The 20,508-nt window shown below is 55.1% G+C and overlaps 11 protein-coding genes across 11 annotated transcripts; 7 read left to right on the top strand and 4 right to left on the bottom strand.

Moving 5' to 3' along the window:
- Nucleotides 1-740: 740 nt before the first annotated feature.
- LTR77_008401 (uncharacterized protein) lies at nt 741-1,400 on the top strand (the record flags this gene model as incomplete). Its single annotated transcript, XM_064805633.1, has 2 exons — nt 741-934; nt 989-1,400. 2 exons carry the CDS (start codon nt 741-743, stop codon nt 1,398-1,400), a joined length of 606 nt encoding a protein of 201 aa, XP_064656093.1.
- A 228-nt stretch (nt 1,401-1,628) lies between these two features.
- LTR77_008400 (uncharacterized protein) lies at nt 1,629-2,581 on the top strand (the record flags this gene model as incomplete). The annotated part of the gene is made up of 2 exons (XM_064805632.1): nt 1,629-1,845; nt 1,971-2,581. The coding sequence occupies 2 exons, from the start codon at nt 1,629-1,631 to the stop codon at nt 2,579-2,581; spliced, it is 828 nt and encodes a 275-aa protein (XP_064656092.1).
- Nucleotides 2,582-2,780: 199 nt separating this feature from the next.
- ain1 (alpha-actinin) lies at nt 2,781-4,803 on the bottom strand (the record flags this gene model as incomplete). The annotated part of the gene is made up of 3 exons (XM_064805631.1): nt 2,781-4,632; nt 4,687-4,712; nt 4,774-4,803. The coding sequence occupies 3 exons, from the start codon at nt 4,801-4,803 to the stop codon at nt 2,781-2,783; spliced, it is 1,908 nt and encodes a 635-aa protein (XP_064656091.1).
- A 465-nt stretch (nt 4,804-5,268) lies between these two features.
- Nucleotides 5,269-7,576, bottom strand: LTR77_008398 (uncharacterized protein; the record flags this gene model as incomplete). The annotated part of the gene is given in 3 exon segments (XM_064805630.1): nt 5,269-6,684; nt 6,703-7,094; nt 7,147-7,576. 3 exon segments carry the CDS (start codon nt 7,574-7,576, stop codon nt 5,269-5,271), a joined length of 2,238 nt encoding a protein of 745 aa, XP_064656090.1.
- Nucleotides 7,577-9,339: 1,763 nt separating this feature from the next.
- Nucleotides 9,340-9,693, top strand: LTR77_008397 (uncharacterized protein; the record flags this gene model as incomplete). The annotated part of the gene is made up of 1 exon (XM_064805629.1): nt 9,340-9,693. One exon carries the CDS (start codon nt 9,340-9,342, stop codon nt 9,691-9,693), a length of 354 nt encoding a protein of 117 aa, XP_064656089.1.
- An 829-nt stretch (nt 9,694-10,522) lies between these two features.
- Nucleotides 10,523-12,052, top strand: LTR77_008396 (uncharacterized protein; the record flags this gene model as incomplete). Its single annotated transcript, XM_064805628.1, has 5 exons — nt 10,523-10,818; nt 10,869-11,109; nt 11,252-11,601; nt 11,655-11,898; nt 11,954-12,052. 5 exons carry the CDS (start codon nt 10,523-10,525, stop codon nt 12,050-12,052), a joined length of 1,230 nt encoding a protein of 409 aa, XP_064656088.1.
- A 1,663-nt stretch (nt 12,053-13,715) lies between these two features.
- On the top strand, nt 13,716-14,033 carry LTR77_008395 (uncharacterized protein; the record flags this gene model as incomplete). Its single annotated transcript, XM_064805627.1, has 1 exon — nt 13,716-14,033. One exon carries the CDS (start codon nt 13,716-13,718, stop codon nt 14,031-14,033), a length of 318 nt encoding a protein of 105 aa, XP_064656087.1.
- Nucleotides 14,034-14,186: 153 nt separating this feature from the next.
- LTR77_008394 (uncharacterized protein) lies at nt 14,187-14,718 on the top strand (the record flags this gene model as incomplete). Its single annotated transcript, XM_064805626.1, has 2 exons — nt 14,187-14,450; nt 14,578-14,718. The coding sequence occupies 2 exons, from the start codon at nt 14,187-14,189 to the stop codon at nt 14,716-14,718; spliced, it is 405 nt and encodes a 134-aa protein (XP_064656086.1).
- A 203-nt stretch (nt 14,719-14,921) lies between these two features.
- Nucleotides 14,922-16,700, top strand: LTR77_008393 (uncharacterized protein; the record flags this gene model as incomplete). Its single annotated transcript, XM_064805625.1, has 1 exon — nt 14,922-16,700. One exon carries the CDS (start codon nt 14,922-14,924, stop codon nt 16,698-16,700), a length of 1,779 nt encoding a protein of 592 aa, XP_064656085.1.
- Nucleotides 16,701-18,390: 1,690 nt separating this feature from the next.
- LTR77_008392 (uncharacterized protein) lies at nt 18,391-19,243 on the bottom strand (the record flags this gene model as incomplete). The annotated part of the gene is made up of 3 exons (XM_064805624.1): nt 18,391-18,857; nt 18,944-19,168; nt 19,225-19,243. The coding sequence occupies 3 exons, from the start codon at nt 19,241-19,243 to the stop codon at nt 18,391-18,393; spliced, it is 711 nt and encodes a 236-aa protein (XP_064656084.1).
- Nucleotides 19,244-19,780: 537 nt separating this feature from the next.
- On the bottom strand, nt 19,781-20,185 carry LTR77_008391 (uncharacterized protein; the record flags this gene model as incomplete). The annotated part of the gene is made up of 3 exons (XM_064805623.1): nt 19,781-19,900; nt 19,975-20,080; nt 20,133-20,185. 3 exons carry the CDS (start codon nt 20,183-20,185, stop codon nt 19,781-19,783), a joined length of 279 nt encoding a protein of 92 aa, XP_064656083.1.
- Between the last annotated feature and the right edge of the window lie 323 nt (nt 20,186-20,508).

Raw genomic sequence — 20,508 nt, 5'->3', positions numbered from 1 at the left:
GTGTTTTACCCAAGACGCCACAACTTCAGTGAAAGCCGCAACCTCGGTGAAATATGTTATTGCAAAACGACAACTTGAGTTGGATGATTATGTGACCCTTGGAGTGTATGAACCAACTCCTCTGCGCTGACTACTGCAATCAATCATCACACCAGCGAGGACACAGCCAATTGGGATGTCACACCACCATCACCTCCGTGACAGAGCAGGCCAGCCAAGCTCAAAGTCGGTCGCACCACCTCCTGAGCCTTCCACTGAGCCTCTGGTGAGTCTTTCCGATGGTAGGTGTCGTCGCCCAGGGCGAGCAAGTCTTGATGCCACAGTCGCGACGGCAAGTTGACATTTCAGACGTGGCTTCCACACCATACACCTACCACCCGCTCGATGCAGACGAGATTCGCTTACTCTACATCTATCCCGCACCCACCGGCCAGCCCCTCTGCATCCACATCAGGCACCACAGACTGACAGCCGCGCTGCGGTAAGACACCCTCCCGTGTACGTGGGACCACCAGTGTTCAACCATAAAGTGGCGATTGTCGCTCAGAGTCCGCTGGACGGGAGAAGGTACGGTCAGATTCAACCACACCGGGGAGCAGCAGAAGCGCTAGAATTTTACTTCGCCATCACGCCGACGCTGAGACCAGTAAAGTTCGCCTGTTGTCACAGCCAATCACATACCGACGAATATATACGGACTCCCAATAATTGTGCAGGACAACCAACCACAGCAAGTTGATATGTCATCGCCGGCCCCGACTCCACCTTCCAAGAAGCAGCGTACATGGAATGGTTGTATTGGCTTCACCCATCAGTCAGAAGACAAGGAGAATTTTTTGAGTGTGGATGAAGAAGGCAGGATTTTGGAATCTATAAAGGCGAATGCTGCAATTGGCCTGGAAAGGGACAAAAATCGCAGCGAGATCACAAACCAGTACGTTGCTATGCGTCGATACCTAAGTGTTCACACTAACGCGTTCTCCACTAGACATTTCCGTACACGCCGCGAGAGCAGTGCCGACATGGGTGCACAAATGGACGTGATGGCCGAGATCCGACGTCTTCAAAGGAACGACAAAGAAAGAGCTGAACAAGTTGCGGATCTGCAGAAGCGAGATAAGTTCAAGGATGTTCAAATCGCGGCTCTACAGGAAGAAGCGAAGATCAATGCTCCTGCGAAGGATGCTGGTTTGGCCATACGGACGCGCCAGTTGGAGAGGTGCAAACGTCTCCAGGCGGGCGAGGCGAAGACTCAACTTGAGCATGACGGTAATGCTGCTGCTCATGGTGGGTACATAGACGCCGACCAGTACCTCGTCAAGCGGGACCAGAAAAGCATTCATCCCCGCGGTTACGGCAGTGTGTATTACCATGGAGCAATACTCGAGCGCACAGCATAGCAGATATTCTGCTATGACGGAAGTCTTCAATCTCCGCGGCCGGATCGCAGCCGCAAGAGACGACAGAATGCCAGATTCTTGCCACACGCTTGCAGAGACTGTCCTACAGGACATCGACAACCTGATTGGAAGGGTGAACACTGGCGGGACTCCTAGGATTCCCGAGATGGCGATGATTATCACCAAAGCGGATCCTATTCGATACCATTGATACCAAGAGCTTTCGAGATGCTCCAGTACGTCAACCAGTCACTCTGGGTTGAAGGTCAGCCGATTTGGATCTCTAGCTGGACTCACAAGACCGGCTTCATCAGCACGTGGGGCGATGTCATTGACAACACGTTCCAGACGGCTGGCAAGTCGGCCTTCGAGATGGCCTTGATGGACAATGACGAAGAGGACATTTTCATGCTCGCCGTCAAAGGCGTGGTCTTGGACCACATAGGTAAGCACTGATGGGTCAAAGGGTTCTCCAAGGCACGATCACACTGCGAGTGGCGCTCTGAGACCTCGCTATCCCTCCTACGGCATCGCGACACCTGCTGACCCTTTCACCTTTCGGTGCTTCAGGCACCCTGGGAGCAGATCTGCGGGAAGCAAACGAAGTGCTCGATGGAGTCACCCTGGATGACATACCTGTTGACACCGTGCGAGCTCAACTCATGGAGCCTTTCGAGCTGATGCGAAGCGTCACATGGCCTCCAAGATGCTACCACACGTGGGAGAGCTGGAACGCTGCGCACCTGGCTACGCTGAGAGCCGGCAAAGAACGCGGCGGAGATGCTTTTACGGAAGAGTTTGGTCGCTTCAGCTTCGACGACTGCTGCCGCATCATCATGAATCGGCACCGCTGGCTGCGGAGAACAGGACCCGACGCGCACGTTTTCGCCGACTTCAACTACTCCATGATCACCACCCTCAGTCACCTGAACGGCTGCACCAACTGGTCGCGGATAACCGTCACGCAGTGTGGCCTGCTCGGGCGAGTTCCGCATGGCACGCAGCAAGGTGATGTTGTTGCGCTGTTTGCTGGTGCGCAGGTCCCTTTCGTTCTGCGACCTCCTGGGGAGCCGGAGACGGGGTTCAAAGTGGTCGGACCGTGCTATGTGCATGGAGTGATGCAGGGAGAGCTTTCTCACGTCCTCACGGAGGAGAATATGGTACCTTTTGTGCTTGGTTGATGGGCACGGCGAGCTCTACTTGCGTCGCAAATCGGAAAACACGAAACGAGCATGCTTTCAGTCACATCATTACTACCCTCTACACCCGCAACCTGGTATCACTAGCCCTATACAACCCGCGCCAGCAATGCAACGCCTGCCCAGCCCAGCCCAGCCCAATCCAAGCACACACATGTACCCAAGAAGCATCTTTCCCACCCTACACATGCCCCCCATTCGCCTCCCCCTTCCCGCCCATAAACCTCTCCATAAACTTCCGATAATCATACTTCTCCAACGCGCGATCCTGCTGCAAATCCGGGCCCCGATGCTTCGGCATACTCTCCACCAACTGCTGCACCAACTCATCGGGAATCAAACTATGCGTCAGATCCAATTCCGTCACATACGGTTTCCCGTCCGCCACTTCCCGGAACGACTCAAAGACCTGCTCCGCCGTGTTCTGGTCCTCGGTGACGTCCACCATGAAGCGGATGAACTGCTCGAAACTCACGCTGCCCCCGCGGCCGGCTACTTCAACGAAGCGCTCGTGCATTTCTTGCTCGTCGTAGACGAGACCGAGGGAGGCGAGGGCGGCGGAGAACTCGAGTTCCTGCAGGCTGTTGGATAAGTCGCGGTCGAAGTGGCGGAAGACGGATTCGAATTCTTCGAGCTGGATGGGCGTGAGGTTCGTCATGTTGCGGGCGACCATTTGGTTGTCGAGGAAGGCCATTTTCTTCTGCACGCTGCTCTTCACCAGTCCGAGTTCGTAGGAGAGCTCGTCGTAGGTGTAGGTGGTGAAGTCGTTTTCTTCAATGTTGGCTTCGAGGCATTGCTGGTCGAGTTTTGCGATGATGGCGAGGTATTGGTCGAGTGGTGGGAGGTTGCGTTGGATTTGCGTGGTGTGCTGTTGTTGGTCTTCGACGTCGCCGTCGAGGCCGGAGATGCTGGTGCTGATGGTTTTGAGGGCGAGGGCAAAGTCGTTAGCTTTGTCGGCGAAGCTGCGCCGGAGGTTGTTCTTGATGTCGCGGATGGTGTTGTTGATCACTTGGCTGCGATCTCGCTCGGCGGCCATGAGTGCGTTCCACGCATTCTCCAGCGACTCTAGGCTCAGCTCCTCCGGTGGCTCGTACGGTCGCAGTCGGTATGTGCTCAGCTTCGTCTTGATATTGCCCAGCAAGCCGGCCAGATCACTCTTCTCCGCTACCCAATCCCGCTTCTTCCTCTGCTTGTACTCGTTGAACGCTCTACTCTGCTCCTTCGCATCCGCATACGTGCCATCAAAGTGCGACTCCTCCCAATACAGCCTCTGCTCCCTCAGATCGTGCAGCAGCGCCCTCATCCTCCGCTCGAAATTATTTTGCATCTCCCACGCCCCCTGCATGTTCGATACAAACTTCTCCACCCGCCTCCCAGCATTCTCTACCCGCTCCATCTGCGAGAAGGCATGGAACCAGTACGCAATGTACGTCATCAACGACCGCTCGTCAGGCTTCGGCACATCGCACACGTCCTCCACATCCAGCAGATCCGGGATGCCGATTTCCTTTGACGCAATGTCGAACGCCAGCTGCATGTTCCCGCGATGGTCCGACTTATCCAACTTCTCGTAATCAATCAAGTCCGGCCGATGGATATCCAGCAGCGCACAGAACGCCAGTCCGTCATTCCAGCTCGCCGAAAAGTCCCGCACGTCCACTTCATCATAGCACGCCGTCTTCCGCTGACACCACAGCAACAGCCCCTCCCTCGCACTCAGCCCCTGGTCATTGATATCGCTGATCGTGAACCTCAGAATCAACGTCCATATCAGGCCCAAGATAATCTTCTGATTCCCATCCACCACATCCTCTGCGCCGATATTCGTCAACTGGATCTTCCGGCTCTTGATAAAGTCCAGCGCGATATTCACATTCTCGAACCGCTGCACTCGGAGCTTCGGGCGGGAAGCGTAGCGTCCTAGGGACTCATTCGAGAGGCTCTCGAGCAGGTGGATGAGGATGATGCCGTCGCTGAGGTCGGTGATGAGGTTGTTGACTTGCACGTTTCGGGCTTTGATTTTGTTGTTGAGCCTGCGTCGCCTTTTTAGCCACATAACTCCTCTAGTAGCTACGCTATGTTCTTACCATTTCGAAAAGGTCTTCTGTTGTACCTATCCCGCAACGTGTTAGCATCGCCATGCCCCAAGTCGTTCACATATTGACTCGACCTACCTTAACCCAGCTATTCTCGAGCAACGCCATTCCCTCTGCCTAACGGGTAAGATACATGAAAGTTGCTACACTCCCAAATCCAAGAAGTCGTGTGTGTATTTCCAACAGTCTGCACAGTATGCCGATGTTCAGACAAAGGGGAGTAAGTAAATGTCAAAAGTGCTTGCTGCGGTCGACGAATCGATCATCAACAAAGCCGTTGCCCAAGCGGCCAGGCCAAAACCCTCGCTTGATCGGGTTTAGTGGGCTTTGTGACCCCTGATGATGATCGGCGCTTGCGCTGCACTGTCGCTCAAGAGGCTTGAGGATGGTTGTTGAATGGAGGCTCGAGTTGGAAGCGAAATTGATTGATGTGCTCCAATGGTCGACAGCTGCTTCGGCCGCGGAACGAGGGCGGTGTTCAGGGAGTCGCAAATGTTGCTACAAGCGGTCCGAAGACACGCCATACAGTACACGGGGGCAGCTATATCGTTACAATACACTACAAGTACATCCTCATATCCACCCCAGCCCACCATCATGCATCCTAACACTCCCATGAATCACCTGACTTTCCCTATGCCTGTGCATACCCTGCCTCGACGACCCGCGCTGATGCGCCGCCCGTCCGGCGGCCTGCCACACGGCATGCTCCTGCGGGTCCTGTGGGCGGCGCATCACGAAGCTGTCCCGGTTTGGTTGGTGTTTCGCCTGTCCTGCTTCTGTATCGCGCTCGTACGGCGGACTCTGCGGCAGCGACTCCAGTGGTGCGGAGATGATGGTTTTCGACAGCACGACTTTATGCCTCGCACCGCCGTGGTTCAGCTCGGAGTTGCTTGCGCCCGAAGCGATGGACCATCGTTTCGACTCTCGGTTCCCGCGAGACGACGCGCGAGCACTGCTGGCGTTGGAGCCGTGGGAGCTGGATTTATGGTGGCGAGGGCCAGCACTAGTCCGCCGCGAGTCGGCTCTGCTGAGAATCGGAGCGTTCAGTGAGCCAACGCCTGAGTCGTGCAAGGGCTTGGGAGTGGTTTGCTTCTCCTCGCCATTCACGCTCAAGACAGGTGAGAGGAGGTCAGGTGTGCTGGAGCTCGGGGTGATCTGGACAGGCGTGGGGATGTGTCTGCTCAGATCTGTGGAGCTCCTTCTCGCTGCGAGAAAGCCGCGGTGGCCGACGGAAGAGGGTGCGCGTGCTGGCTCTTCAATCCTTCTTGACATGCGGCGCTCTGCGATGGTATCTTTGTTGTTGCTCACTCGGATCTGAGGGCCGGCTTCGTGTGCGATCGTAGGCGAGTGAGCGTGGTACGGCGAGGTGGCAAGGTTCAACTCGTCATCTTCCAGGAGGTAGTGCTCGCTGCCTCCCGCGTTTGTACCCCAGTTGAAGTTACAAGTAGATTCTGCCTCCTGTTCATAGCAGTAATCCACATCATCCTCCCATGTTGTGTCAGAGACAATGGTCGACTGCCTGACACCGGTAGAGCTCGACTGAGACGGCGACTTGCGCAACGAGCGAGAAGATCTGGATGAGCGTTTTGACGACCGTTTCGAAGATTGTTTGGACTTTGGAGACCAGGCATGCTCGGAAGGGATCTGGAGAGATACAGGTGGCAAGTAGCCTCCTCCGGATCTGGATGAAGCTTTACTCAGATTTCGTGATGAGTGTCGGCTTGGTATCGGTGGCAGTGGCTGTTTTGAACGGAAGAAAATGTCGTCCTGCTTCGGTCGTGGTATGGTATGAGGTATCAACACTGGCGCGACTGGAGCAGTGCCGTTTGGGTGTTCCTCTTGCTGGTCCTCCGGACTGTCGCGCCCACCAGATACGCTCGAAGAGTCGCTCTCATAGAAGGTAGTAAGTTGCCTATGCGGTGGAGTGGTGCCATCTTCGCCTTTCATTGCCGTCAAAGACGAATAGCGCCGTGGGAAGTGTGGTACCTGTGGTCTAGACCGTACTGAGCGTGAGCGGGTGAGGGTGTTCTGATTAGTCGCAGCAACCGCGTCAAAGATCGTATCGTCCAGCCTTGCGATTGGCTCGACTGGTGTGTTGATGTGTGGCGGATCGTCGCCCAGTTCTGAAGGTGAAAGAGGCGATACAGGGCGTGATTTTGAAGTTCCAGGTCTCGATGAGTCGGAGCCAGATGAGTGAGTTTGTCTCGGGATATCGGTCGCTGAAATGCCATTGAGATGTCTCTTCGGCCGTTGGCGAGCAGAGACAGACCAGAACTCGCGCGGCAGATCCTGCTCATCCACTGTCTCTAGCGGTGGCAGTGATGTTTTCGAGGTATGTGTCACATGTTCAAAGTGGAATGGAGGCGATATGCTCTGTTTGCGGAGATGCCTGTAATCTGCTTGACCGGTCAGCATATCCTGGCTATCAGAATTGCATGGGCGACTGACATTCATCTTCCTTTTGAAAGGTCTCGCGGCCAATTGAAGATACCGAATCATTTCGTGCAGATGAGAAGGAAGCATTCGAGTCGGATCTTGCTATTGACGCAACTGACTGGTTTCTCCTCTTGCTGCCCAATATAGAATGCCGGATCGTATCCAATGGCTCAGCGACCCGTCTTGTAGATTGTGTAGTCTGTGATGTGTTTGGGCGCATGGGAACAGGCACTTCATCTTCCTCCGCCACTTCTCGTCGCCCGGGTGTCGCATTTGACTTTGACCGATTGAAAAAGAATGAAGTCCTTTCGCGGAAGCTCTTCTTGCTGCGTACACTGGCGGAGGATGATTGTTGACCTGGCGTGCGAGGTCTGGAGGCAGTGAAGGATGGCGGCTTCTCATAAGGCGACCAGTGTGGTGGAGCAGGAAAGTATTCGGCCATGGTTCCTGCAAGGCGGGCTGCAGGCCGACTTTATCGTTGTTATTGTCGCTGTCGCATCGCAGGCCAGACGTAGAGCGTTTTACTGTAATGACTCGTCGCGTATCAAGTGATCGGCGGCCATGCGGGCGGTTTCACAAGACTGGGAGGTTGTACGAAACAACGACGCGACCAGCACGCGAACGGGAAGAAGAAGTCACAAAGTCTTTTGCCTTTGGGTTGGGAGGTGGACGAAGGAAGGGGAGAACCAAACCTCGATCTTCGCCTACGATGTTCGCACCAACGCTACAAGATATCCTTGTCCTTAGGATGGCGTCGAGGGACTCGAGCTTAAACACCCCAGTCCCGCGCGGCGAGGCGTGGTTGGCACTGTCTCAGACGCCCAATTTTGCCAGACTGCGAGGCGGGCGAGACATCCGGCGAGGATCTGGGGCACGACATGCGATGGTCGAGTATCGATGCTCGAAAAGGCAGCACGAGACCGCATTGGAACGTACTTTTCGTCTTGTGTAGCCTTCCGGCGCCTTCACCGACCGATAGAGCGGCTGTCGTGTACCTCATCGGTCCGACAGAGAACGGGTTTGCACAGTTTACGACTCCTTCTCCAGTCTTGCCGGGGCCATCCTGGTTCGGCAGTCCCCGTGCTCCTGGTTGCTGTTCCCAGCCACCATTTCCGGCACGTCGAGGTGTTCCAAGGGGAAGACGGAGCCCGTTGCGGTGTGATGGAAAGTGAAAAGCTTGTGGCACTTGCCGTTGCACGATCCACTGGCGATTTGCGAGTGCGTGAAGCCGTTCTCCACGCCGTTCACGGCCAAACGGCCTCTCAACGGTCAAGACGATGGATCTGCGCGCCGTTGAACCTTGACGCGAATGTGCCGAAGACGTTGCCGCTAGGCCCATTGCGGCAGGAGAGATGAGGCCTCATTTCGTCTTGTCTTCCTGTGATCGACCTCGTCCGTCGTGTCGACGACAGACGCAAAAATACCCGCAAGCGAGAGTATTGGAACAACCCATTGAGGAGCACAGATTCGGCGCTCAGCGAGTGTGGCACCCTACTGACGATGGGTGGTGCATCGTGAATCTCTGAATCGAGACCGCCTTGGCCACAACGCTTCCTTCAAAGACGCCAGCCAGCCACGAATCCACGATCAACTTAACCACATGAACAGCAATTATTGCCTTCTCACAGACAACCTCTGTATAATGCGCATGTGGTTGTTCGCACGCGTCAGCCGACCTCGAGGCGATTTGAAAACATGGCGAACAAGCGAACTATCCTCCCTCCCCCTTGCTTTGATCCTGATATAGACGGCTCGCAACGACTGGTCAGGACTCAGAACGGCATATAAAGACTATTGAGCCGCGCGACACACCGAGTATCGATTCTGAAAGAGTTGTCGGCGCATACGAACTCATCCGTCCGAATAGGGAGATGCCTACACGGAGGATTCTCTCGCTGGCTTGACTTTCCGCGGCGAGTGTGGTGTCTTGCAATGTAGTGGCGGAGTCTGCAGACATACAGAGTTTGTGAGCTTCTGCTCTCCTCGAGCTTGCCATTTATGCTTGGCTGATGGCCGCTCGTGACCCAGAGTCACCATGGTCTAAACCTTCCCACACCTCATCCAGATGAGCGAGACCACTGCTGGTTGTTTGCTTCTTGCACGGGTCTGAGTTCCAAATGACTACAGTCATAGCAAGCCTTCCGAGCGATATGAAAGGTAGGAAAGAGCCCACGGAGACTTCAGGGTGCCGTAAGATCCTCCACCATGTACTCCTTATCAAAGTTCAGCGACGGCCCCATGCCGCAGTCAACGGCGCCCAACGCAACAGCAGCTCAAAACATTGGAGAACTAATGCAGGCATGGTTCCGCACCTGTCACGAGAACGTACGTCCAGCAGATGGCAAGTTCAAGATCTTAGCTCGAATGGTTGAAATACCGCCACCGGAGGAGGGAGATGCAGGTGAGCTCGGTGAAGAAGCAGTCTCCGGTCTCACAAACATGTTCCAGATCGCCCGCGGCTTAGGTCACCACAAAGAGATTGCTGACAGGCTGGCATGTGCCGACGAGTTGTGCAAGGTACTTGCGAAAGCCACAACTAACATGGACGCCGCGTGGTGAGGTTGCCATACGCGTGGTTGACGGACGCTCGAGCTGACTGGATCTAGGCTCGACCTCAAGTCGGATCTGTACAGAGACCTTAAGGAGCAGAGCTCGAACAGGCTCTGGCTAGTGCCTGCGGTGCTGATGGGACCCTGTGGAAACTGTACTTTTGTTTTGACGACAGTCAGTGACGAAAGTTCTCACAGACACGTTCTCTTGCGGTGTGAACATCTTGCTATCCTGCGACTGCTCGCATCGTTCGAGGAGTGTGAGCAAAGTCCGGAGGTGAAGGTGAGTCCTAATCATTTCTCAGCCATGGTCTTTGCTGATCCGACGGCTTGTAGTATTCCATACTCACCATAAACATCTGCCGCGCCAGAGTAGTGAGATTCGAAAGGTCCGGGTATGAGGTCAAAGTCCACATCACTCAGTGTTTCGACTTGAAGGATCGAAGAGATACCATTAGTCTGCACAAGGTTTTGAGTAGTGACTGGGTATCGACTGTCCCTGCTGGAGAATGGACCCGGCCAGCGCGAAAGGGATTGGGAGCGCTTCTGTCCGCTGTTGGGTATTGAATGCTGCTTTCTTCTCCTTGACGTCCCAGTGAGTGCACGACGCTGTTAGGCACTCATATCAGGCTCACGGGCGTTCTTTTCATGCGGCTCCGCCCTCGCAAATGGTGCCTTCGAGGTCCTCGTAAGCTAACGTGGTCTCGTGTGTCTGCCCTGTCATGAGTCGTGAACGACTATACAGCAGCAAGCATTTGGTATGCCACCCATAAGAGAACCACCCTCGCCATGCTCTGACATGCCAAATACTCCTCGAAAGCTCTCCCGGCACAGGCAGCATGGACACGGAAGCGTCATCTCGCATTGGAGAGGATCTGAGGCAAGCCTGGATGGTTGCCCGTAGTAACAGTGCCAGTCCTGAAAAAGGTAGGTTCAGATTCATTCCTCAGATGTTCGAAATACAGCAAGTTGCACCACCTGGTGGACTGGCAGAGGACGGGGTGGCCAGGGTGGCGAACGCTTATCTCATCGCTCGTGGGTTCGACCCCAGTGAAGCTCATAACTGGATGGCCTGTACAGCTACAGTGTGCACTGCTCTGAGAGATGCGAACCCTGGACTCAGGTTTCAGCCGCGGTAAGGCTCGCCATATTGTTGCTCAAGAGCTGCGTGCTGACAAAGTCCAGGGACGGCACGGACGAAGCACTTTTCCAGGAGCTCAGTGATATTCAGGAGCCGAAGCGCTGGCGTGTTCCTGGCAGGTTCCAGACAAGCGATAGTAGCTATGGAGTTGTCCTGGTTGACAACAGCGAGGACCATGGTGTCGTACGGGGGAGTGAGCATCTGACCATCCTGCTCTTGCTCAACTGGTTTGAGGCGTACGATCGGAAGCACGGCGCTGTGAGGGCAACACATCCAATTTTTCAGGTAAGTAATAATCTGCTATGCCATTCGAACGGGTGCTGACCGACGAGCAAAGAAACAGCTATTCACCATCAACCAGTGCCGCGCTCGGGTAGTGAGATTCGAAAGGACAGGCTAAGGCGCAGAAGGGTAAGGTATATTACAGCGATGCTCAGCCCGACTTGCTCCATATCGCATACCTCCCTCCAAAATGTCTGAAGCTGCCATCACCGACGTGACCAACCCCACGGCCAAAGAGTTACACTGCGCACGGGCTTCCCTCACCGGCGAAGATGTTACTCCGTTCGAGAACAAGTTCAGGATCATGGCAAAGATGGTCGCTGTTCCAACAATCGAGCCGCCAGGTAGGCTTGGAGGAGATGCGATGAACAGCCTCACCAACACATTCCGGATTGCCAGAGGACTGGATCCTGGCGATGCTCCGAGCATACGAGCTTGCGTAGAGTCCTTACGCAAGACGATCGAGGAGGTAACGCCGTCCATGTTCTTCGACCCGTAAGTTGTCCTTAGATGTGCTGTTCAGGATGCAATTTGTTGACTCTCTGCAGGCGGGGCGAAGAGGGTGATCTGCTGGAACGAGTAACGTTCGGTAGACTCTGCGACTCTGTCCTCGGAAACCATTGGCGTTATGTCGGATCGATGGACGGAGCAGGCGCCACCTTTGTAGACGTCGTCTCGGATCCCAGAGATACGGGCCTGTATCCAGGCAATCTGCTTCGGAGCATCGAGCAGATGACCATACTCAAGCGACTAGTGGACTTCACTGAGCTCGAGAAGCCTCCAAGCATAAAAGTGAGGGTGCAACACATCCTCTCACGCCCTAACACACTGCTGACTGTGTATGCAGTGTTCGCTCCTTTCCATCAAGATGTGCCGTGCGAGACTGGTGAGTTTCGAGCTGGCTGGCCACGACATCTGTGCGTCTGTGACCCGGTGGTTTGATTAGCAAGATCGCACAGATGTCGTGTCTCTTCATGACCTCGTCAGCCGCGATTGTTCGCAGCTTGGTGGACGGATCTCGCATGGGCGAAGCCGTCTTGCAGACTTCGTGGCTAAAGCGCCATTTGGCTGGAGATTTTTATAGGTGAGCTTCCGACTGTACTCCGATAGCATGTAAGGCAGCTGCTTGTTGCATTAGATAGTGCTTGAGCCGAATCAACAGAGAACGATGTGCATACTGCATGGTGCTTCCACGGCCTCGTCCTTCACCGTTGCTCGTTCCCTCCGGGCAGCACAGTATCTGCCATGGTGTTTGCTGTCGACAGCATTACTTGTGGACTCGGGTGTAACAAACTGACTCCTTATGTGTTAGCAAACGCAGAGGCCTCATATATTTTGCAGCGATGCTCACCAAGAAGTTCTAACTTCTAAACCCACACCCATATACCCACTTGAACCCACAACTGTATACCCACTTTCGTAATGCCTACTACAAGGCCCCCAACCACAAATCCCACAGCCGAAATTCTGTACAAACGGTGGGCCCAGGCCATCGATGAAGGCGTTGGTCCGTACGAGGGACCATTCAACTTCCTAGTTCAGCTATTCAGCGCTCCAGCATCATTCGAACACATCAGTGAACTCGGAGACGCAGCAGTAGGCAGGATCAACGACACTGTCATTATTGCTGGAGGGCTGCAATCCAACAATAATGGTAGCAGAGTAGCATGCATCAACTCGCTGTGCAGGGCTCTCGGGAGAACGACGCCGTGGATAGGTTACACTCAGTGAGTTGATTACCCTCAATCCCCAATAGTTCTGGAGAGCGTTGTATTAACACGACATAGACACAGCGGTGACGAGCGACGATGGCTCCAACGCCTGTGCTTCAACACTCTTTGCGATACGGTGGGGACAACTTGGCTCTGGCCTGGGGTGCTGACGAGGACAGGTAGCAGCTCGATAGATGTCTTGTCCGACTCCAACGAGGGACCGCTTGGCAGCACAGAGCTCCGGAACAGTGAGCATGTGTTTATGCTCTGCCGGCTGGCGAGACAGACGGAGCTCGGCAACCCTCCGGTGAGTCCTGCGCAGCTTCGTTCATCTTCCGTGGTATTGTGCTGACGGAAAACGAAGCATCTGCTGCTTTCGATCGACAGGACTTACGCCAGATTGATCAGGTACGAGTTGCATGGTGATGATTTCCGAGTCCACGTGACTAGGCTCCTCAACCTGACAATTGATACGCATGTGGCGGAATTGCATGACATTTTGAGCAATGATGGGCTGCCGCCATTGTAGCAGGTGCTGTCGATGCTGCACTTCTAATTTCACTTCCGAAGCTATAGCTTAGTATCGTATGGAGTTGCTTAAATCAGGTAGACGGGCATGTATGCTCACCTTTGACCACCATCTCGATCTTGGTTCTCACCAATGCTTCAGTGTCGAAGTGTCTGCGTGTCCCTCGTGGCATGTGGCATTTGTTTGCGACCTTGTCATAAGGTATACCTCCAGCATGATCGGAGAAGCAGTGACTCGATGTATGAAGGGTGAAGACAAGCGAACTTGAAGCGGCAAGCCTTGAAAAGTCAGGCTTGTCCTTGAGAAACTGAGAACTCAGAAACCACAAGCTCTGGCTCACTTGCCATCCACCAGACAGACAGCCGACCATGGAAGAAGAAGAAGGAGAAGAGTGGGCCTGGCTGTACCAACGTGCGCGCTGGCTTGCACGCACATTGCTGCAGAATGGCCAATCGAGTTCTCCGGCTCGCCGCCGCTATGCTCTGGCTTATCCTGCTGCCTCCAGACCCACTGCTGCTGAGTTAGAAGCAGCAGCAGCTGAAGTTTCGCAGGCAGAAATAGATGAGCTGTCGAAGGCCTGGCGCGGCATGTATCGCCGAGGGGAGTGGCCGGCCGAGAACAAGTATCAGATCGTCTCGACCGAGGACGTCGACTTGCCGCAGATCGAAGCCGCAGGCCAGCTTTGAGAGGAGATTCTGGAGATCCTCATCCCGCAAGCATATGTACCAGGACAAACCCTCGACGACGTTGTGACCCGGGTGGCCTACGTGTTTGACTTGTCCAAATATCTGGCATTGAATACCCATTCCATGGTAGAAGACATGTAAGGCTGTCCAGAAATGTCCGTGCAGCCCAAGCTAATCAGTTCCAGATTACATCAGACTGATCCCAAACTGATGGTGTCTCTCAGCGATCATCGTAGTGCCAATCCGTTGGACCACTTCGAGGCCCCAGTCATGTTGTCTGGGCCTGGGAAGGCTGTCAGAGTCGTCTTGACTGGCCTTGAGTACGACACAGGGGCAAATGGATTGGGCAGGAGCGAGAACTTGGCAATCTTGCGAATAATCGCGTGGGCCGAGAAGAACGACAAATTGGACTCCAAGGTGAGCCGTGGTCGCATGTATGCCGTGAGATACTCGCTGACCCTCCCAGTTCCCGCTTCTATCCATATGTAAGAACCGCGCGAGATGGGTTAGTTTCAGGTGGGAAGATCATAATATCCATGTTCAGAAGACCGGGTGGTGGGATCTTGATGATCGACATGATCTCACGAGCTTGCACCATTATATGCTGCATAATTGGACTCCTGCAGATGAGCCGCCGGGTTGGTTGCAGCGGGCACGAGGGTGGCTGTTGGGTAACACTGGCTGATGGAGAGGGAGGTGAAGATGAGGTCTACTAGCAGGTCTTGGCACACGTGACCTTGGATGGACTTCAAGTTTGGTGTACAGGTTGTCATTCTACTTAGTTTCGAACACGACCTGGTTGGTCACAGAGACTTCTCATATCCAAATGGACGTACCACGTAGGTGAACTTCCAATTGCTCTCCTTTTCGTCTACGCGCCACGTCAACATGGACGACCAAGATCCAGTGATCGAGGAGAATGAGGAGCTTCAGAAATTCCTAGGCGCAACATCGTTTGGCAAGCCATCAAGAGAAGCAGATGTAGCGAGGAGGTTGGAGCGTAGCAAGAGGCCGACCGGCACTGCAGCGCTATCACCAGGAGCAAACGGAGGTCAGGCGAATGGTCGAAGGAAAAGCAAGGACCCTGAGGACGAAGATCAAGAGGATGGAGAAGACGACGACGGCGATAGCGACGACGACGATGACGATGACGACGAGGATGAGTTCCCGGTCTCTCACGAGATGGTGATCAAGACACACGACAGGGCGGTGACATCCGCAACTATAGACCCAGCCGGCGCGCGATTGATCACAGGCTCGGTGGACTGCAGTCTCAAGTTCCACGACTTTGCGTCCATGACACCGACCACTGTACGAGCCTTCAAATCAGTAGATCCGAGCGCGACCAAAAGCTCGGCCAATGTCGAAACACACCCGATCAACCAAGTTCTCTTCAACCCGCTGTCGGCTGGCCATGTCCTTGTTGCAACCGCCTTGCCTCAAGCCAGGATCTTGTCTCGAGACGGCGAGTCGGTAGCGGAGTTTGCAAAGGGCGACATGTACCTTCGAGATATGCACAATACGAAAGGACACATTTCAGAAGTCACGACAGGAACATGGCACCCGACCGATCGCAACCTATGTGTTACAGCAGGAACAGACAGCACCCTAAGGATATGGGACATCAACAATCCGCGTTCACAGAAAGAAGTGATCGTCCACAAGTCGAGAGCTGCTGGCTCAGCGGGACGCACACGGATGACCGCTGTCGCCTGGGGCTCGCCAATGCAGGGCGGCAACAATTTGCTGGTCTCCGCAGCGCTGGACGGCAGTCTTGTCATGTGGAGTGGAGAGGGACCTTATTCACGGCCAGCAGCTGAGACCCGAGAGGCTCACACACCCGGCACCTGGACCAGTGGACTGGACATCAGTGCGGATGGCAGGTTGGTCGTCACTCGAGGCGGCGACGACACTATCAAGCTGTGGGACGTCAGAAAATTCAAGCAGCCTGTGACTACAGTCTCGCACGCTTCCACATCATCGCAGTACCCATCTACCAACATCAGGTTCTCGCCGAACTCTTCCAATGTCATCACTGGCTCAGAGACCGGACACCTGCACATCCTAAACCCAGCTACCCTCAAACCAGAGCTCGTCACACCCGTCACGCCAGGCTCACCTCTCATATCCGTTTTCTGGAACTCCAAGCTCAACCAAATCATCACCGGCTCCGCCAACGCAGAAACCCACGTCCTCTACAACCCCAATACCTCCACCGCCGGCGCCAAAGCCGTCATGGCCCGCGCCCCAAAACGCCGCCACATCGACGACGACCCCAACCTCACCATGGACCTCGCCCAAGGCATCTCAGGTGACTCCATCGTCGTGCCCGGCGGCCCCGCGCCCTCGGGTGCTAGCTACGCCAGCCGCCACCCCACCGTCGGCCTCACCGCCTCCGGCCGCAGCAGAGATCCCAGGAGGCCCAATATGCCCGCTCAAACTCCCTTTGCGAAGACGAATCCCGATGAGGAGTACGTGCGCAGCCAGATCCCACTGTCCTCGCTGCGTGATGAGGATCCGAGGGAGGCGTTGCTGAAGTACGCGGACAAGGCGAAGAATGATCCGATGTTCACGAACGCGTGGAAGGAGACGCAGCCGGAGACGAAGTATGCTGAACTCAGTGATGAGGAGGAGGAAGGGCCCGAGGCGAAGAAGGTGAAGCGATGAGCCGATGCGGGATCTGCTTTCGTCATACCCGAGCCGAGACCAAGGGCGGTCGCAGTATACCTCCTACAACGGCAAGATTTGCGGGCCATGCTGCCGCGTTCTCTAAGATCCTCACGAGCCCGATCCCTGGCTCCCGCTGGGCGACCACATGGCAGCGGTCAGGAAATATTGGTGTTACGTATACAGGTACGTATACATGTATCACCGAAGCTGCGGTACGCTAAAAAGGTCCAGCACAGAAGTTTGCCAGTCGACGTTACCGAACTTTCAAAGCGCCGTATCGCTGCGCTGTATACGTGTATGTAGGTTTAAGACTGTGGACACGTGACTATACTCTGAAAACGAGAGTTCCAGGCAGTATCACGTTCCTCGGAGACAATTCTAGGCACGGAAACTTTTCTCATGAGCGCGTACGTACAGGACGGCAACTTCGGCGAAGTCTGAGGGAATGCGGGAAGGATGCCGTCCCGAGTCGCGGTCACTAATGCCGTCCCGAGTCGCGGGTCACCACCAGTGACAACGAGCAGGACGCGCTGCACGTTTACCACAACCGTCACCATCGAAAGCCTCGACCTCACTCCTGCGGACTTGCTACCTGAGTCGATCCTGTCTGGCGTTCGAAGTTGAGATTGCAGCCCGAGCCGCTTGTCCATTGAAAGTCGAGAACCTACGGTCATCCTGTTGGAGGAGGAGGTGCCGCTCGTCTAAGCGACGAGGAGATGATATGTCTAGTTCTGTCATACTGGAGGCGAAACGTGGCTGCTACAACACCGCGAATGAATACACCATGAAGGCGGCCAACTGGAGCGTTCATCTCAATGGAGGCGCAACTATGCCGGTCGACCCACAGCCAGATCATATGGCATATGCAACGTATAGCTTTCCCGTCTTCGGCTTGATGCAAAGCGGGATCTGAACTGCCTCGGGAGATTCGAGCAATCCATCGTCGGCCGACCGCGCGTTATGGCGCCTCAACATCCCGCGGATTCGACGGGCGAATACGAGGTGTGCGTCAATGGCTGCGGGTGAATTGAATGCATTGCACGGCAGGGTGGAATAGCTCCTGAGGCGAAGCACTTTACCCCGCCAAGCACTGGTCCAAAAGCTTAGGCAACACTTTGAAGTCACATGGAACGTTTGCCCTTCGACAACATCCATCGTCCCCATGCCGCTCGAATCGACCGTGCCTGGCCTTCTATGTTGAGATCGCAAGCCAAGCTGCCCGTCCATCGGACTTAGAGACCTGGCCATCGCTCGAAAATGGAGGTACCATCAGTACCCAACCGTCCGTCACCACATCCAGGTTCGTCGTGTTCCTCGTCGGAGAGCGATGAAGCACCCCAGGAGTGCTAACCCTAACTCAGATAACACCTACGAAGCTCATCCGGTCAGCGAGGCGGTGATCGAGGTCCTGGTCTTCATCTCGATCTTCCCGGTTGTCATACTAGGCGACGTTTACATCCTCTGGAACAGCTGGGATGTAATCCACGTTCTCCTGGCCTGCGGATTCAGCTTCCTCGTCCCTTTTCTGTATATTACGTTCTTCCACGATTCCTGGCCGAGAGCGCGAAGTGCCGCCTCACGTCCAGCTTCGAGCTGAGCTAAGTGAGGTGAAAGATTGAGCATGTGGAGCTAAAGGATGAACAATAGAAGAGCCATACCGGGGGACTTTCCGCACGCGTTGCAATGATCAAGACACCGTCGTCTCCTCCGAACTGGTCTCCTCCCGGGCCTTGATCCGCTCCACCCTCTCCACCATCGCAGTCTCGCGATCCACCCGCAGCTCCCTCCGCCAAATCTCCACCTCCAGCATGCGGAGATCCTGCATGCCGACCTGTCCAGCTCCCCTCAGCCCATCATCCTTCACATCGAAATACAACGCCCACAGCCCGCTCCCCTCCGTCTCCTCTACGGCAATGAATCCCTCCCAGCCCTCGAACATCAACCGGCGTTCGAACTTCGTGGTATCCCACGGCCCGACTCGATGCGGTTCAGCTTCGTCGCGGACGCCGTATTTGACTTCGTGCGTTGCGCGGTCGACGTACACCCAGTTGAGGAAGGGCGGGTCGTTGGAGATGGTCGTCACCATGCCTTCACCTTTTGCGAAGCCGGCTTCTTTCCAGACTTCGGCCATGTTGTGGTAGGGGAGGAAGTAGCCTGTGAAGGGATCTGCCAAAACATACCGCGGTGGTCAGTAGCTGTGGGAGGTATGGAGTGATTGCGGGGAGGGCGTTGCAACTCACGAAGACCCTCGTCACGGGTGCTTAAGCCGGTGGTGTCGACCCACAGCTTCTTCTCCTTGAGGACTACGAATGCGCCATCGAAGCGCTGGGAGTACTCGCTGCGGCGGAGAAGGGATACCGTCAGATGTGTCTTGCGGCCACGATGTTCTTCTCGTGCATTCTGTCGTTGGCCATGGCGGACGGCTTCGGTCGTGCCGATGATTGCAGGACATGCTGCTACGGCGGCTGTGCAAGAGTTTGTCAGTGACGATGATCTGAGGATGGAAGACTCTTGTGCTTACTGAGGATGCCGAAAACCATTGCGAAGACAGTGCAGCCATTGTCTACTGCATCACCAAACAACGACAGCGGTTCAATGCCAGACGTACGAGGTTCTTACCGAGTCGTTTGCCAACACGAGACACAGTGCGATGGTCTCGTCAGGACTGTATGCAGCCGAGAATGATCTACCATGATCCGCGTTCATCGACGTGTTGAAGTGGGTACCTGCAGCAAGAACAATCGAGCTCCAGATGTGGATTTACCTCTTACGGAATGGTATAGAACTCAATCTCGACATCGGACGTCCGACCGATCGTACATCGTCATTGCACCGCGGGGTTGAAGCCAGTGACAACCTCGAGAATACCATTGCGCCGTCTGGGAACAGGCTGGGTATGACCTATAGACAACCGTTGCTACGAGACGCAGCTTCCATGACCGGCAGTTCCGCATCAGCAGGAGAGGTGCTGAAAGCGCAACATTGGCTGTCCGCCAACATCGCCCTACTCTCAGATAGCCTCCCGGACGCTCGTCGAAAGCTACCGCCATTGTCACTCCCCCGCCATGTCCATACCATCACAGCAGCCCGATGGTGATATCACCCTTGATGCGAGCCTCCAGATGTATCTCAACGTCCAGGTCCAGCTGGATGTGAATCTTCAAGCTGCTGGGCTTGTCGCCGTTGCCTGATTCGGTCTATGGCGATGAGGTATACCGTCAGCTATTGTTCGGCAACAGAGCTCATCAATGAGTTTCTCATGTCCACGTACCACGCCTGCGGGAGCGCCAGTACTTGTCGTCTGGGTGCCCGACCGTCCTCCAAGACCGCCCCGCGCGGAGTCGCCGGTCGTCGCTACTTGGCCTGCCTTACTTTGACTATACGGTCTGTCAGCAAGTGAAAGCTCCACTGGAGAGAGGATACACATACGCTCCCTCGGCTGCGCCAGCCGCAGTGTTGGTCACGTTGTCTCCCAATCCCATGTTGTCACGTCAGGATCTGTGTTCGCTATGGTGGTGTGTTGAGAGATTTTCGACTTGTGGGACGATGCGTGTATATGAGCGAACGCAGCTCCAAGCATTGAACTCTGGCGCTGCTCAAATCAACAGCGCCCCTCGATGTGGTACATACCCGGGGCCCACCCCGGTGTCGATCATGTTTGCATCATGCCCACTCTTGCTCGCCAAGCTGCATGATCGTGCATGTGCTTCGCCTGGGGACCCGGTTCCTGGTGCTGGTCGTCCAGATGCCCGTCTCCGACAATGCGATTTGATCTAAAACTTCTCAGATTGGAATTCCCATTGGC

Source organism: Saxophila tyrrhenica (genome assembly GCF_035928015.1).
Source record: "Saxophila tyrrhenica strain CCFEE 5935 chromosome Unknown scaffold_14, whole genome shotgun sequence".
In the NCBI taxonomy this organism is placed as follows: domain Eukaryota; kingdom Fungi; phylum Ascomycota; class Dothideomycetes; order Mycosphaerellales; family Extremaceae; genus Saxophila; species Saxophila tyrrhenica.
This window is presented reverse-complemented; position numbering and strand designations above follow the sequence as displayed.